The 16791-nt window shown below is 37.0% G+C and overlaps 1 protein-coding gene across 3 annotated transcripts in view; it reads left to right on the forward strand.

Annotated features, from left to right (window-relative positions):
• Positions 1-16791, forward strand: part of VPS13A (vacuolar protein sorting 13 homolog A) — a 489236-nt gene that overhangs the window by 62627 nt on the left and 409818 nt on the right. For all 3 annotated transcript variants that reach the window (XM_033927056.1, XM_033927035.1, XM_033927045.1), the window contains exons 7-10: positions 628-687; positions 3442-3501; positions 7601-7681; positions 16533-16590. In XM_033927056.1, coding sequence (XP_033782947.1) covers positions 628-687; positions 3442-3501; positions 7601-7681; positions 16533-16590 — 259 coding nt within the window. The remainder of the gene's footprint in view (positions 1-627; positions 688-3441; positions 3502-7600; positions 7682-16532; positions 16591-16791) is intronic.

Genomic DNA, 16791 nt, shown 5'->3' on the forward strand with positions numbered 1-16791 from the left:
TCACTATTAGCAATGTTTTCCTTATTTATGATTTTCTTCATATATCTATTTTGAATTCATGGCCAAAATATTTGCTTATCATGTTACTTTTGCATATGTTTGACATCCCGTACACTTTAGTTGGGGGGTGGGGGAAGGAAAGAAACAAAGAATATGAAGCACAGAATATGATTTTCTGTAGCTGATGTCACAAGTCACTTGGAGGACAATTGTCAAAATGTATTCTGATTACCTAATGACCTCTACTTTTTTTTTTAACATACCCTGAGCTTTTGCGCTTTTTATATTGTGATGGGGCATTCCCTTTAATAGTTGTGTTTTTAATAAATAGCCTGAAGAAAGAGGATCCAATTTCTCAACCGCCTATTCCTAAGTGGCTTTTCAAATAACAACATATATAAAATGTTTACTTTCAGCTATTTAGTACATTTTTAAGGGACTAATTTAGATATTCATGGATTAAGTATATAATAGATATGCACAAAATATATAGCTTTTAATTTAGGAGACAGCAAATTGCATATAATATAGGAAACATCAGATCAGTAAACTTATTCATTAATGTGTTTTTTTCCTCCAGCTTTATTGTCTCTTATAGAACAGAATTTTTTTCTTTTTTGTTTCTAGATCACAAATCCTAATCGTCCACTATCATTTGGTGTCTCGCTTCAAAATCTCAGCCTACAGGTATTTTAGTTTTTATAATATAAAAAAACAAAAAAGAGAGGAAATAATGTAATACCTTTTTTATTGGACTAACTCAGTGCATTTTATGATGAGCTTTCGAAGGTAACCCTTCTTCAGATCAGAAATAAATACCGTATTTCCCCATATATAGTCCGCGGCCTATATGTGGGTTTTGCAAGCTGGCACAGTGGGTGTGGCTTGCAAAACTGGGGCGGCCTATATAATTTAAAAAAATCATCCCCCCCTTACCTCCCTCGCTGGACTCGCTGCTCCTCAAATCGCGGCTGTGCAGGGCAGGAGGAATCTTTTCAATCTCCAGCCTGGCCCCACGCTGCTTCCTGCGTGCCTTTACTGTTCTTGCAAGGGTGAATAGAATCGCATTGGTATAAGTAGCCTAGTAGTGAAGTGGATGGTGCACCAGTTGATATGGGTAAATTCTGTGTAGAGTGGGTGAAGCCTCAGGAATACTGTATGTTTAGTGTGGTTGGTTATCAAACTCTGTTATAGGCAGCTCGGGTCTGGGAGGAGGATCTATGATTGGAGCTAAGTTACCAGGGGAGTGGGGGCCAGATCTCATGGCAAGATGTGGGCTGCTCCTAAGGTGTGAGCAGGCGGGTGCCACTAGCGCCAGGCTTTAAGGGAGCAGGTATGCTCCTCCAATTGCAAGTCTGAGCGATGGTTGGCTGTATTTTGAACAGCTGGCTCTCCTTGGTGGACAATGTAGCTTGGTAGGGGTGGGGGGCTGTAAGTTTTACAGGTTTGTGGCGGTAATCCCAAGCAACAGGGTTCTGGGCTCATCAGGTGATGAGCGGTTATTTGAAAGTGAGCTCAGGTGAGTGAATTTCTTTTGATCAGGTGACCAGAAAAGGGGACATGGAAGTCCATGCCTATCCCCAGGCTCTAGCTGACATGGCAGTGACAGAGAACTATAACCCAAGTTGCATCCTGTTTGTAGCTTGAGAGGTGTTGCATTATTAATTGTTATTTAATTGCCTGTAAAGCTGTGGTCAGATTTTCACACCAATAAGTGTCTGGTGCCTAATTACTATAATCAATGTTGTTGAGGTGTTTTTAAGTTGTTGTGTCAAGCATGGATGGGGCATGTAAAGATAAGAAGGAGGGGGGTGGTAGGTGCACAGCTTGGCCATTCCAGATCCAGCTTTTAAGGGAATAGGGGTCTATTTGACACTCTCTAGCAAATGGTAGATTACAAAGTCCCGTCTTCAAATGTTGTCTCGGAGCTTACATGCTCAGGTCTGTCATCAGGCCAACTCATGCTATGAGCAGTCTGTGGAGGAGGGGCAAGAATCCTTCTTGTATGGTGTGAAGATTGCAATCTCCATCAAATGATGCACCCACAGTGTAGAGGCTATCGGAGCTTTTGCCACAGTAGTGGTAGCAATGCAATGGCGTTCCTTTACTTTCCCTTCTTACTCCAGCTCTGTCTCTCTACGATAAGTCGCCTGTCTTAATTATATTTTTTTAAGGCCATGTTCACGTCCATGTATAATTATTAGTGTTTTAATTAAAGGTGGTATAATTGCAAATTAATCACTTTTTTTTTTCCAAGCGCTTAAGCCAGAAACCTGCACTAAAACAGTGCCAAGAAATATTTTTTGGTTATTTTTAACTACTTCATAGATTACCAGTTTCCTCTAGTTCAATATTTTTTATTGATTTTTTTGAAAAAATATAAGAAACAGTTCAAGTACATGGTATCAAAATATAAAACAAAACATTTAGTATAACTAATATTCAGTTACATTGTGCAATGTAGAATTGAATCGTTTTAAAAGATCTAAAGTACTAGGACTGTTCATGAAAAATTAGTAAAAGGAAAGATAAGAGGAAAGAGAAATTGAAGGAAGAAAAAGAAGAGGAAGAGGAAGAAGAAGAAGAGAGGAGTGTCTATGAAATAGATTGAACATATGAGTCCAGGAATTTCCAGGGTGATTTACATTGTATCAAATTTTTGGAAAGTCGAATTATATTTTTCTTTTCATAAGCATATGATTCAAATTTATGATACATGCTCAAAGAATTCCACCAGAAGGTATAGTTTAGTAATGAAGAGGACTTCCAATTTTTCAAGATGTGCATAAGGGCAGTCACAAACATTGCATCAATGAGTTTAGGAGGACAGTTAGACTGTGTAAAACAAGGGTGTTGAGATCGGAGAATTATAGTGTCAAAGGAAATTTCTTCTGAATAATTGGTAATAGACTTTATGGTGTCCCAAATGCACGTCCAAAAGGAACGAACTTGAGCACAATGGAAAAGCATGTGATCAAGAGTCCCAGCTTCTTTCATACAGTTCCAACATATAGAGTCTTGTTTTAGGTTAGCTTTCCACATCCGAAAAGGTGTCCATACCGCATTCCACATAATGAAGAACATTGATTGTGAGACTCTGGATGATAAAAGAGGTCGGTTTGTCGAGGACCAAAAGAGTTCTCAGTCAACATCAGAAAGTGAGGTTGTCAGCATAGATTCCCAATGTTTCATGGAATGAGAGGAAAATGTAAAAGAGTGATCTCTTAGAATACTATAAAAGAGAGATATCGCTTTACCTTTTGATATAGCCAATGTGGACCAGTGATACAAAGTGTGAGTGGATGTCATATTACCAGTTTCCTGAATCTGATTATTGTTTGTTTTTGTGTTTTTCTGCACAGCTTTGACTATTTACTTGCATATTTGTGTAAATGATGTAGAAAACTAATCCTAGACTTACAATTTATTTATTTTTTATAGACATCGGATCAAAATTGGAATCCATGTTTACATGACGAAAGTGCTAAATTGTTTTACAAGGTAAAGAACAATCATTAATGCTGGTGCTAAAGAAAACACTTTATGGTGTTTGCACATAGCAGTTACAGAAATTGTTTAACATTTACCGTCATTTGTGATCTAGAAGAATTATATTATGACTGGGTTAAAAGTGGAATTCTAATGAGCTGCTGCAAGAGTGGGAGTGAATAGCTTTGTGCGTACTTCTTTTAGAAGCTCTCAGTTGTTTCTGCCTGACTACCTGTCAAAGTAATGGTGAAGTTGCTCCATACAATAAAATTCCTTGCCTTTCTGAGTGTCGCTGGAATATATTTCAGAATTTAAGAATAGCACTGTCTCTTATGTCTATTGCACATAGTTTATCCAGAAATATATGAAACTATTCTAGATCAGTGGTTCACAATCTTTTTCTTTTTGTAAGTCTGGACACACGTGTCGGATGATGCTCTCATATATGAACAAGTGAGGAGTGGGATAGAACACGTCATCCTTGAGACAATCTTTTATTTCTATAAATTCAAAATGAATACAGGAACACCTGAATAAAAACACATGTATAAAAAGTCCTATGAACGTGATGTCCTTATGTTGAAAGGATCCAGCTGATGACCCAACATGGTCCGTGTTTCGGCCCCCAGGTGGAGGCCTGCCTCAGGGGTGTGTCTATTGGTCTTAAAAAAGACAGTAAGCAAATATGATGCATACAGAAAAGCCCAAAAAGGAACTCAAATCAACAGGGTGTTTCTGTGTTTATTTTGAATTTATAGAAATAAAAAATTGTTTGTCTCAAGGTTGACGTGTTCTATCCCACTCCCCACTTGTTCTCTTGGTTGGATTTTACATTGAGTTTCTGTTCCTTTTACTTTGTTCTATATTTGTTCGCAAATCTGACACACTGCATACATGACCTTTTGGTCTGATACATTATGGCAGTTCTTATAAATTGAAAGTAAACATGCTATGTAACCACAAAAACCATATGTGTGTGTATATGTATGTGTATGTATATATATATATATACACACACACATGTACACACACACACACACATATATATATATATATATTTTTATTAATAACATAAAGCACTCCACTATCAGGCACATGATGAAATACAGCACCTGAAAAAGCCTTATCACGTCCATGTAGCAAATTTACAATGCAACAGTAGCACACATGAATCCTACCTATATGAATTCTAGCAGTTATTCAAAAAAAACACTTACCTTCACTGGTGACAAAACTGACTAGAAGCTCATCAGCAAGCCATTGCATTCAACCATCTGCTTCAGAACTAGAATCCTATTTTCCAAACAAGGTGATTTCTCTGCGTAACTCACTAAACAACTTTCAGACTTCCAATTAGAGAATGACACGGTGACAAGCCTGGAACACTTTAAAATCATAAGTGTTTGAGGCTTGTGCGGTTAAGGCAGAGCTTGCAGGAATGGGACAGGGACAGAACTTGCGGGGACGGGGACAAACTTGTTACCCATGTCATTCTCTACCCAATCTAACAGTTACGTCTGGGGAGCCTAACATACAAGAATCCAGTGATATTCCTCCAGAATCTTGTAATCTCTCTTTTTTTTTTTTTTTAATTTGGTTTTCATAACAATTACTGGTTTGTTAAAATCAATGAACTTTTTAAACTCCGGCACACTAAACGGAGCAAATGTTTTTTTGTGGCATACTAAATGCAGCAAATGTTTTTCATGGCTGGAAAAAATTTCTGGGGAGAACACTGTTGCTGTTAGTTTTCAAGGTCCAATCACATCAAAGAATGATGCTTATCTGGGCAGTTGTATAATAAAAAGAATGGATAAGATAACATGAGACGTGAAATTGTCATGAATCAGAGAGATATATACCCTGTAGGTCCTAAAAGCAGGTTTGTGGATTAGATATAAACTATGAAGGCAGTGGTGTACCTAGCATATGTGACACCCGAGGCCCATCATTTTTTGACCCTCCCCCATCTGTATGAAAAACATGATTTTTAGTAACAATCCACACATCACACGAGTGTATCTAGGAAAAGGCAGCATCTTACATACTGCAGTGAGCAGTACATCAATACACCCATTGTAAAACTAAACAAGCCAGACTAGTACAGATCAATCCTACACAGTCAATCCTAACTGAAAACCATGTCTTTCGAACACACAGAACACAGAAAATACCTTCGCCTAGTATGGAATATGTAATCACAAACTAACCCTTCTCCCTTTTACAAAACTGTAATGTGGTTTTTAGCCATGGTGGTAACAACTCAGACTCTCATAGAATTCTGAGCAATTACCACCATGGCCGGTGCTAAAAAACGCTCTACAGTTTTGTAAAAGGGTGGATAAAATAGAAAAACGTAGACAAAAGTTAAATTGAACCACCAAGAAGCTGGACTCTGCATACAATGCAACACCACAGAAACAGCGATGCAGTTCCCCTAAAGCAAAAAAAAAATAAATAGAATTTTTTTCTACATTGTCTTCTCTGGTTTCTGCTTTCCTCATAGTCTTGTCGCGCTCTTCCTTTCATCCACTGTCTACCCTCTCTCTGCCCCTTCTATAAGGCATCTTCTCTCCTTGTATTCCCCTTCCATTTCTCCCTTCACCCCTATTATTCTGGCATCCATCTTCTTCCCTTCCCTCCTGCAATAGTCTGGCATCTCTCTGCTCTTCTTCCCTTCCCTCTCCCTCACCCCCATGGTCTGGCATTTCACTCTTTCTTCTCCCTTCCCCCCACTTCCATCAGCATCTGCCCCCTTTCTTTTCCTCCAACCCAATTCCATCCAGTATCCTTCCCCCTTATGCCTCTCTCTCTGTTGCACTATGTATTGGATTTCAAAAATGAATAAATAATTTAAAAAAAAAATTATTTTGGGGCTCTTTTACTAAAGCTTAGTGTGCACAAAACGTTAAGAAGCCCATTTTTATACCAATGACCTTCTTAGCATTTAGTACAGTATTCCAGTTTTAATGACTATTTTGTATTAACCACTGACAGAAAGGAAAACTGCCTGAGGTTTCTGAGTACTAAAAACCCCCCTAAAAAACAACTATGGCAGAGTACTTTGAGAAATCTGCTTTCAGTCTCCTGCACTAGAACTGGGTCACTTTCAAGCAAGTTTCCAAATTCCCCATTTTTAAGTGCATCTAGAGAAAATGGGGCTCAGAACAGTACAAGTATATCAGAAGTGTATGCTTTTGTTACAGGTCACACAGTATCCTGAACGAGTAGGGGGGAAAAAAAAAAAATCGGTTCAGAAGTCTCCTGCCCTCCCCCAAGCCACTGCCACGGCCATTGGATAACAGGCCCCAAAGCCGCCGCCACCCCAAGCTCTCCCTGCTTCGGGCCGACCAGCATTCCTCTCCCCGACGGCAGAATTGACGTCGGGGAGAGGAAGGCTGATCGGCCCAAGATCGCGATGACTCATTGGGAGAAATGCTGCCGGGTCCTGCCTTTGCGGAAACAGAAAGTAGGCAGGACCCGGCAGGAAGAAGAGTAAATTGTAAGCTTCACTGACCTGTCTCTCGCCTTAGCCCCTAGCGAATGCATGCTTCGGGCCTCTTAACATGTGCATGCCGGCTTCCCTTCTCTTCCCCCCCCCCCCCCAACATGACTTCCGGTATCGGAGGGAAGAGAAGGGAAGCCGGCACGCACACTTTAGGGCCCCGGAGCATAAGTTCGCTACGGGCTAAGGCTGAAATCTCCAAGCAGGTTTTTTTAAAAAAAAATGTTGAACAGCGGTGGTAGCAGCAGAATTTAGCTGGGCGGTCATCTAAATTACTCGGGCGGACCGCCCGGCTAAAAGGCCCTAGAGAGAACACTGAGAAAGCTTAATTTTTTTCTAAAGAGAATTCATTACGTAAATATATTGGTAAATTTTTCCAAAGCTGGGGTGCTTTAACCGAGAATCTCTCGCTGTGATCAGAAATGTATACACCATCCATGCCAGTTTGGATTTACAGTAGAACACATCATAGAACAGAGACCACCATAACAGTAGGTGGGATCTGCAAGATTATGCTGTTGAGTTGCTTATGGTAGCTACCTGAATCTAAGTCATTGAAGCATATTAATAGATATCTAATGGACAAATATTTTGTTCTAATTTCAGTTAGTTCGACTAGATAACCTTTTTGCCTACTGGAATGTGAAATCAGACATGTTTTATCATCAAAGTTATGATGAAGCTTTGGTAAGTAAAATTTCAGGTACTACTGTCGTATATAGAAAATTTTATATATTTTTCAACAAGCAGGATAATCGGCTATACCAGTGAGTGATGTAGTAGTATGACACCAGTATGACAAAATTAACTGCCTCTTTTACAAAGCCGCGCGACAATGGCCCCAAAGCCCTTAAAATCTCAAAGGGCTTCAGGGCCATTAGCGCAGTACAGCCGCTAGCGTGGCTTTGTAAAAGAGGCCGTAAAAGTAAAGAAGAACTGGAAAAAGAATACAAAAAAATAAACTGATAACCTCCAGTTAAAGCGCTGAACAAAATGCTCAAAATGTAATCACCTTGCGCTTTATACATTCTGTTCATCTCGGTGAGTATACACTTGCTGGGGAATTTGCCTCAGAAGCTGCAAAGCAATCATTGCTTCGGAGCTATGAAGGGGAGCTTAAGTTGCTCATTAGCTCCCCTCCAACATTCTATCATAGGCAACCCAGTTAAAGTGATTCAAGCATTAATGTAATTAGTTTATAATTTATAGTTCAAAAAGTGCAAGCATCACTTATCTTCACTTAACGGCATACAAACTTCATAGTGTGATGCAGGCACCAGTAAAACTTCCTTTCAAAACTGCCGACGAAGGCCAACGTTTCATGATTAAAAAATCATTTCTTCAGGGCTCTAAGGAAATACAAAATCAAATCATGAAAGCATGAAAAACATAAATACTGTCAAATTATCCTCGTAGGAGTTACAAAAAAGCTTACAATACCTGCAGTATACTAACACTGAGAGTCTAGCACAGTGAAAGAAAAAATGGCACTTTGCAATTTGAAGATCCAGCGAAATTGAGTGAGTTTATTTTTCAGCAAATAGAGCCAATGTCATAATGACTGATGGCTTTGGCGGTGATCAGGAAAGCAGGAAAGAGGAATAAAGGATGAAAATGGAAATGAGAGTAATATAATGGAAGCTGGATAATATACTGGAAGTGATAAAAATACAGTGAAAGGTTTGGGACATTTAGTTTGTTTTTTTCCCAATATATATTTAAATTATTTCGTTTGAAAACACTGGATTAAAAGCGCAAGACAACAGTTGTCTGTCAAACTGAGATTCAAATATGGCGGGTGAATAGTATGTTAAATAATACCAGGATATTACTTCAACGTGAGAAACAGCTGTGATTACTAACAAAGTTATATCGGAAGAAAGTGGGAATGTACTGAAATGAAAGATTGGATACAACAGCAGAGAAGGAGTGAAGTTGATTTATTATATACATAGGCTGAATAATTTGCTGGAGAGGATAAGATAACGATTCTGTGAAAGTTTGGGACATCTCAATATGTGGATTAAAGGCGCGTGATAACAGCTGATTGTCAAACTGAAATTCAAAGTGACGGTTAAACAGTATGTTAAACAGTACCAGGATGTTATTACATTGTGAGTAACAGCTGTGATTACCATTGGAGTCATGCCAGAAGGAAGTAGGCAGGAATGTAATAAACCGGAAAGAGTGAATACAGCAACGGAAATGGAGCGAAGGGTGATTGGTATATTCTGCAGAGTTCGTTACTGGAATTCCTTGCGTCATGGATAACTATAAAATTTTTTACTATTAGTTTGGCTTTGAATGGAGTTCTGATTGGTATCAGTGCATGCTATATATTAAACTGTTTCTTTTTTCAAATTCTTTATTAATTTTTCATTTTACATCAAGTACACAATATTACATCATTTAAAACTTTTACACATCACTTGAATTTCTTTCTATTGTCATCATAAATACATAAATTTATTCCCTCCCCACCCACCCTTCCCACAAAAATTTCAATCAAAAATATCATATAAATATTGTATTCTTATCTATTGATTAAACCTTTAATAGAACTTTATACCATCCTCCCTCCCCCGTATGTATAAATATACTGTCAGTGGAAAATGATGTCTAATCATTACAATAATTTGTCAATGGCCCCCGAATCTTTTTAAAATTATTATAATTCCCTTTCTGTATGGCAATTGTTCTTTCTATTTTGTAAATGTGGCACAACGAATTCCACCAGAATGTATAGCTAAGATTATTGTAATTTTTCCAGTTACTGGTGATATGTTGCATGGCGACTCCTGTCTTAATCAATAGAAGTTTATTATTGCTTGATGAAATTTGACTTTTTGTTCTCATTGATATACCAAACAGAATTGTATCATATGATAATGCTACATGGTTTTCTAATAAACAATTTATTTGAGACCAAATTGATTTCCAAAAGGCCATGATAACAGGGACAATAAAATATTAAATGATCTAGGGTCCCTGCTTCGAAATTACAATGCTTAGAGCTATCTAATTTTTGTAATCGAACTGGGGTCCAAAGTGCTATATGTAACAAAAAGAACCAAGTTTGTCTCATAGATGCGGACACTGTGCATCTCATTCTCCAAGACCAAATTCGTGGCCATTGAGAAGCAGAAATTTGATGCTTAATCTCAATGCTCCAAATGTCTCTAAGTCCAGTCCTTGGTTTTTTATTCATAAATCCAGATATCAATTTATACCACTGTGTGGCTTGGTGTCCCAAGAAATCCGCCTGAAAGCATAAGAACTCCAGACTATACTGATAATAGAGATTTTTCCATTCAGGGAACCCCTCCTGAATAGCCTGCTTCAGTTGCAACCATCTAAAACTTTATGATTTATTAAGACCATATTTATGTTGCAACTGTGAAAAATCAAGCAGTTTACCATTTGAAATAACATCATTTAAAGTCTGTATACCTGCAATAATCCAATGCTTCCAAACAATTTTAAATCTGCCAATTTGAATCTTGGAGTTTATCCATATAGATTGATTTATTGATTTATTTATTGGGTTAGGTGTTAAATTACTAACATATCGCAATGTTTTCCATGTATCCATCAATATTCTGTTCTCTTTATATTTCCTAGGCATCTTGATACTGAGAACATGAGATAAATTTAGAGGAAACAAGAGTCGCCATTCCAAATACAACCAATCCAGGGTATTTTCCATGAGCTCTGGGAGGACCCAATATATACCTTGGTGTAAAATATAGGCTTGATGATACCTATAAAAGTTTGGAAAATTTACCCCACCCTCCGCAATTGGTTTTTGTAAAGATACTAAAGCAATTCTAGGCATTTTACCCAGCCAAACAAATTTTGTAAGAATACCATTTAGCTTTTTATAAAAGGACCCTTGAAAAAAAACTGGTATCATACTCATTTGATAACAAACCACAGGCAATATCATCATTTTAATAGTTTGGACTCTCCCCCACCAAGAAAGATATAAGGGATTCCATTGTTCACACATTTCTGTTACTTTTTTAATAAAAAAATTTTCATTCTCTTTCATTGTGTCTTCTAGTGTATTTTTTATTCTAATACCTAAATACTGTAATCCATCTTCTTTCCATACAAATGAGAATGAATCAAATAAGCCTTTAGTACAATGCACATTAAATGGAAGAATTTCTTACTTACTCCAATTTATCTTATATCCTGAAAATTTTCCAAATTTCTCTATCAACTCTAGCAAGCATTTCTCAAATAAAGCAGTATATCATCTGCATATGCAGAAACTTTATATTCCCAGTCTGTACGGGGAATACCCTGTTTCCCCTTTGCTTGTTGAATGGCTAATAATAAGGGTTCTAATACAATATCAAAAAGCAAAGGAGATAATGGACAGCCATGTCTAACCCCCCTCTGGAAAGTGGAGCTTTATACAAAAATACAGGATCAGAATTGCAGTAACGAATGTGGAGTGAAGATTTGATAAGAGGAAGCAATGAAATTCTATAGTGGATGGATTTGGCCATTATAAGAAGATCTAATAATTTATTGTTAGGTTCCGGATTGAATCAATTGACTCCAAGCATAATGATTTATGGGTTATTATATATGTTGCCCGGTTTAAAATTGTAATCCAGTATATAGTTTGTATGGTTAATATGGTTGATACTGCTTATTGTCATATAGAATTAAATTGTTCTATATATGTTTTTTAATTTATGTGGTGCTTATTTGTGTTGGCATTCTTCATCACATTATATTCCTTTATATTTCCTTGATTTTTTAATATATATTTTATTATGGGCTCCTTTTATCAAGCTGTGGTAGGCGGTTAACGTGCGGAATACCATGCGTTCAACTGCTTGCCGCGCTAGTCACTAACGCCTCCATTGACGAGGCATTCTAAGCCCTCTAAAAACTCTTCATATTTGGACCTCTAACCCCTCATTGTAGTTTCTTTCTATCCGATCTCCTGCAAACCTCTACCTTTCATTGTAGTTCCTTTCCATCCCATCTCCTGTAAACCGTGCCGAGCTCTACGAATGTGGAGATGATGCGGTATACAAACCTAAGATTTAGTTTAGTTTAGTTAGTTTTTTTGGTGTGCTGTGGGGGTTAGCGCGTGATGAAATGTCCGCGCTAACCCCTGTAGCGCACCTTGATAAAAGGAGCCCTATATCTTTTTGTGGTTTTACATATTTGAAGATGAATTAATAAGTTGAATGGATTTATTAATAAGTTTATATTCCTTCTTGGTAAATTATTTAAAGAGATAAAAGGGCTGGGATAATATATGAGATTATAGAATGTATTGCATAATACATTTGTTTTGTCTTTTTCTCTATTAGAGCTAATGTGATTTGGAGAAGTTTAATTATTCTTGGGGTTTAATAAATTTACTTAATTATGAAGGCTTGAAATATGATTAAATTGTTCAAAGAATAGGATAGTAGGTAATTATTTTATGTATAATTAAGATTTAGTTTATAATGCTAGTATTACTGGGATATGAATTGGATTGGGTTAAAATATGTAGATTACATGATGGGGGCTTTGCACAATTTAATAAAAAGGCTAAGTAAGGGGTTGAGAAAATTTTATTGATGTATAGAGTATATTACATAGAATAATCTAATTTTTATTAATTGTGAAAGTGTTCTATGGATATTTTTAATGATTTTTTAGCTTAATTAATTAATTTTTGAATGAATGATAGTTTAGGATGATTTATTAACTTGTTAAATTATTTGATGAATTGGTGGAAAAATATGAATGGGAGGTAGGGGCTAATATAAGGAATTTATGAGTTGCTTGGTAGGGGGGTTTAGGTAGCTGATCTAAATGGGTGCTTTCAAGCAATCGTATGATTATGGGGGAGGGGGAGGGGAATGGAGAGTAAGTATAAGGGGCTTAGGATTTGTATTTGTAAATTGCTACTAAGGGTTAGGTGTGTTGGAATACATGTTATGGTATCAAAATTTAAGTTCTGGAAATGTCTTTAAAACTGTTTTCATTGAATGTTAATGGTCTCAATCATCCAGTAAAGAAAAAAAACCTCTTAACTTCTTGAAACAACAGAACATGGATATATATTATATCCAAGAGATACATTTAAATGCTGTGGAATCTGGTAAATTAGAATCAGGATGGGTTAAGCAATGTTTTTATGCCCCGGCGGTAGATAAGAAGGTAGGTAAGAATGTTTGGGTACATTTAAATTGGTTTCTGCAGACCCTTTAGGTAGATGGGTTCAGGTAAGCATGAGCATGGGGAATCTGAAGCTTATAAATGTGTATGCCCCTAATTCAAATCAAATTGAATTCTTCAAAGCTCTACAACAGTTGATTTTACTGGTTCTGGTTCTGATTTAGTGGTAGCGGGGAACTTTAACGCAGTAATGGATCCATTGTTGGATAAAAAAACCTAATAGGACGTTAAAATCATTAGGTTTGGATAACTTGGCTCAAACTTGTGGATTGAAGGTATTTGGAGGGCTCTTCATTTTAATGCTTGGGAATTTTCCTTTTATTCCCATGTTCATAAATCCTTTTCACGTATAGATTATGTATTTGTATCTGATAAATTTGTACAACAGGTTAGGAAAGCTACTATTGATCCAATTATTTTATCTGATCATGGTGGATTGAATTTAAATTTGAGGATCAAAAAAATTATAGACCTGTTTGGAGGTTTGATAATGCATTGCTAATTGATGAAAAATTTTGGGAGGAATTTCAAACAAAAATGAATGAGTATTTTCAACTCAATACTTCAGAGGAAATCTTATTAGAAATGCTGTGGGATGCTTTTAAAGCTACCATGAGAGGGCAAATAATCTCATATTAGGAGACAACTTAAGATGGAATTCTCTAATCTGGAACAAGTTATTAAGAGCTTAGAGTCAAAGTTGGTTTTGAAATGGGAACAAAATACTTTATAGGCCCAATTAAAAGCTAAATATAACTATAATGAGATTTCTTCTAAATTGGTTAGAAAAGAGTTGTTTGTGCAGCAAGCTCTGTATTATGGAAACTCGAATAAAGCGGAAAGAGTATTGGCTAACTATCTCAAAGCAAAAAAAAGAATGTAAAGATTGTGGCTATTAATGATGAGAATGGGGTAACTCAATTTCAAATTGGAAATATTTTAAAGCAATTTTTAACATATTATAAGGCTTTATTTTCTTTCGAGCTCTATTCAAATAAAGAACTTGATGGGTTAGACTTTTTAAAATTAATTAAAGGTCCTAAAATTCCTGAGCATATTAAAAATATCCTTGATATGCTTATATCTTTGAAAGAAGTACAAACAGCTTTGAAGTCCCTTAGAGTTGGATCCGTTCCAGGTGGTGATGGATATACTGTCCTTCGGGGTGGGGGTGCGAGCGGTCCTGCGGGGGGGGGGGGTGAATCGGACGTCGGGGGGGAAAACTATGTAAAAAAAATTTTGTACAACGCGCAAGGTTATGCACGGTTTGTAAAATCGTGTATAACGCGCGCCTTATATGCGTGAAAATACGGTATATGTGATCATATGTCCCTGCAGCTTGATATATGTAGGAAGAACGAGCCGTCCGATAAAAATTCAGTTAAACGAACATAAGTCTCGTTTCAGTAACGCAAAACTAGAAGCTACTATGGTACAACATATGATGCTGTTGAAATATACAGCATCGCAGTTGAGATGGCGGGTGATCGATAGCATTCAAGAAGGGAGGGTGGGAGATAACATTAAAGAGATTCTAAATGTAAAGGAACAACGCAGGATTCATCGGCTCAATACAGTAGAGCCGATGGGATTGAATGCAGAGATTGAATGGACCACGTTTTTTTGATCTTCCAGGGGCACAGTTGTAACAGTTTCATTGATGAAATTTACATCGTGGATGTAGAGTCCTTAATGATAAGTGAAGTAGGGGGGAGGGTCTCGTGATACATGCACTATAAGTAAGGTTGTAAAAGACGACAACGCCATCTTGCAAATGAAAAGATATGCGGGGTGGATGATAGCGGCAATGGTAAGAAAGATATAACAGAGGGGGTAGCAGGCAGGAAATAATTATTTCTATGAATTGGCACAAGCAAGGTGAAAGAAGCTTAAAGGTGTAAGAAGATTAGAATAACAGAACTTGGAACTCATTACATAGAAGTCGGTGAATTTATAGTTCCAAGACACGCATTTTTGCCTTCTAATAGTGTTGTGACCATTTTATTTGGAACATCTATGAGGGCAAAGAGTCAAATTTCGGCAAAAAATAACCAACTTTTGTTTATAATGACGGAGGTTGCCATGCAGCTTATTTTAAAGAATTGGAAAAATTGGTATAGATTAAGAACATAAGAACATAAGCAGTGCCTCCGCCGGGTCAGACCATAGGTCCATCCTGCCCGGCAGTCCGCTCCCACGGCGGCCCAAACAGGTCACGACCTGTCTGAATCACCAGAAGGGGCTCCCTTGCCACCTTGGTTTCTCATTGAAGTCCTATCTTCCCATTGAAGTCCTAACCCTCCGGTCTTGCACATGCACGACCTGGTTGGGTTTCTATACTTATTACCTGGTTAGCTTTCTATACTTGTGTTACATCCCAGCTCCTCCCTCAGTATCCCACGATCCCTTTATCCCTCAGGAATCCGTCCAATCCCTGTTTGAATCCCTGTACCGTACTCTGCCTGATCACTTCCTCCGGTAGCGCATTCCAAGTGTCCACGACCCTTTGGGTGAAAAAAAACTTCCTTGCATTTGTTTTGAACCTATCTCTCTTCAGTTTCTCCGAATGCCCCCTCGTACTTGTTGTCCCCTTCAGTCTGAAGAATCTGTCCCTATCCACCCTCTCTATGCCCCTCAGCATATTATTCATTCTGGTGGGAATCTCTATGTTATGTTTTTAAAATGGAAAAGTTTATGGCTATTCAGAAGGGATGATATAAAAAATTTATGGAAGTTTGGGAACCATTAACTAAATATTGTAAGGATTGATTTATTTATATAAAGGAGGAAAACATACACATCCGGGGAGGGGGGTATGTTTTGGCATTGGTTAAGAGGTATAGATAGGTTGTTTACAGGTATTTTTATGAGGTGTTGGTTGATTGGAAAATGAGGGGGGGAATAAGTCTTGTCTTTATTATATTAAGTTTATTGTGCTGTAATGTTAATATTATATGTAAATGCATCATCTCTTGTGCACAATTGAAGTTTTAAAAATGAATAAAGAATTTAAAAAAATCAAAAAACTGTGAAAAGCATATATTTTGTTTATTTTATTTGTTTATAAGATTTTTGTAATATGTTATCCATGAAGAGCTGTTATCACACAAGCTATAAAAACTGATTTGATTTGATTAAAATACTGTAGAAGAAGCTAACACAAACTGTCTTAGAATAAGGTATGACTTGCTATAAGCAGCTGTGTTCTGTGGCTGACTGATGGAATGTAGATTGGAATAACTGGTCAGACTGGATGAATCAATTGGTTTCTCTTTACTGTCATGTATGTTTAATACCAAATCAAATTTGGCTGCATAATTGTCATTTATTTTTATTATAGAATATCCTCAAGTATGGTGTTGCAACCGGTAAAAGGATGCCTGAAAATTATGATTTTGGTGAGTAATAAATCATTTTATGGTAAGTTTGATTTGGGCTTTCCATCCATTGAGACTTATTTTGTAAAGATATTTTTTCTGTTAGCATAGAATGATGGAAAGTTATTTTTTTTAATAAGAGTCTTTGTATCCACAGATGTTTGAAGGGGAAGTTCTCTCTAATTATGGTGGGTAAATTCAATTAAATTTGGAGTTTGCAAA

This window comes from Geotrypetes seraphini, chromosome 1 (genome assembly GCF_902459505.1).
Source record: "Geotrypetes seraphini chromosome 1, aGeoSer1.1, whole genome shotgun sequence".
In the NCBI taxonomy this organism is placed as follows: domain Eukaryota; kingdom Metazoa; phylum Chordata; class Amphibia; order Gymnophiona; family Dermophiidae; genus Geotrypetes; species Geotrypetes seraphini.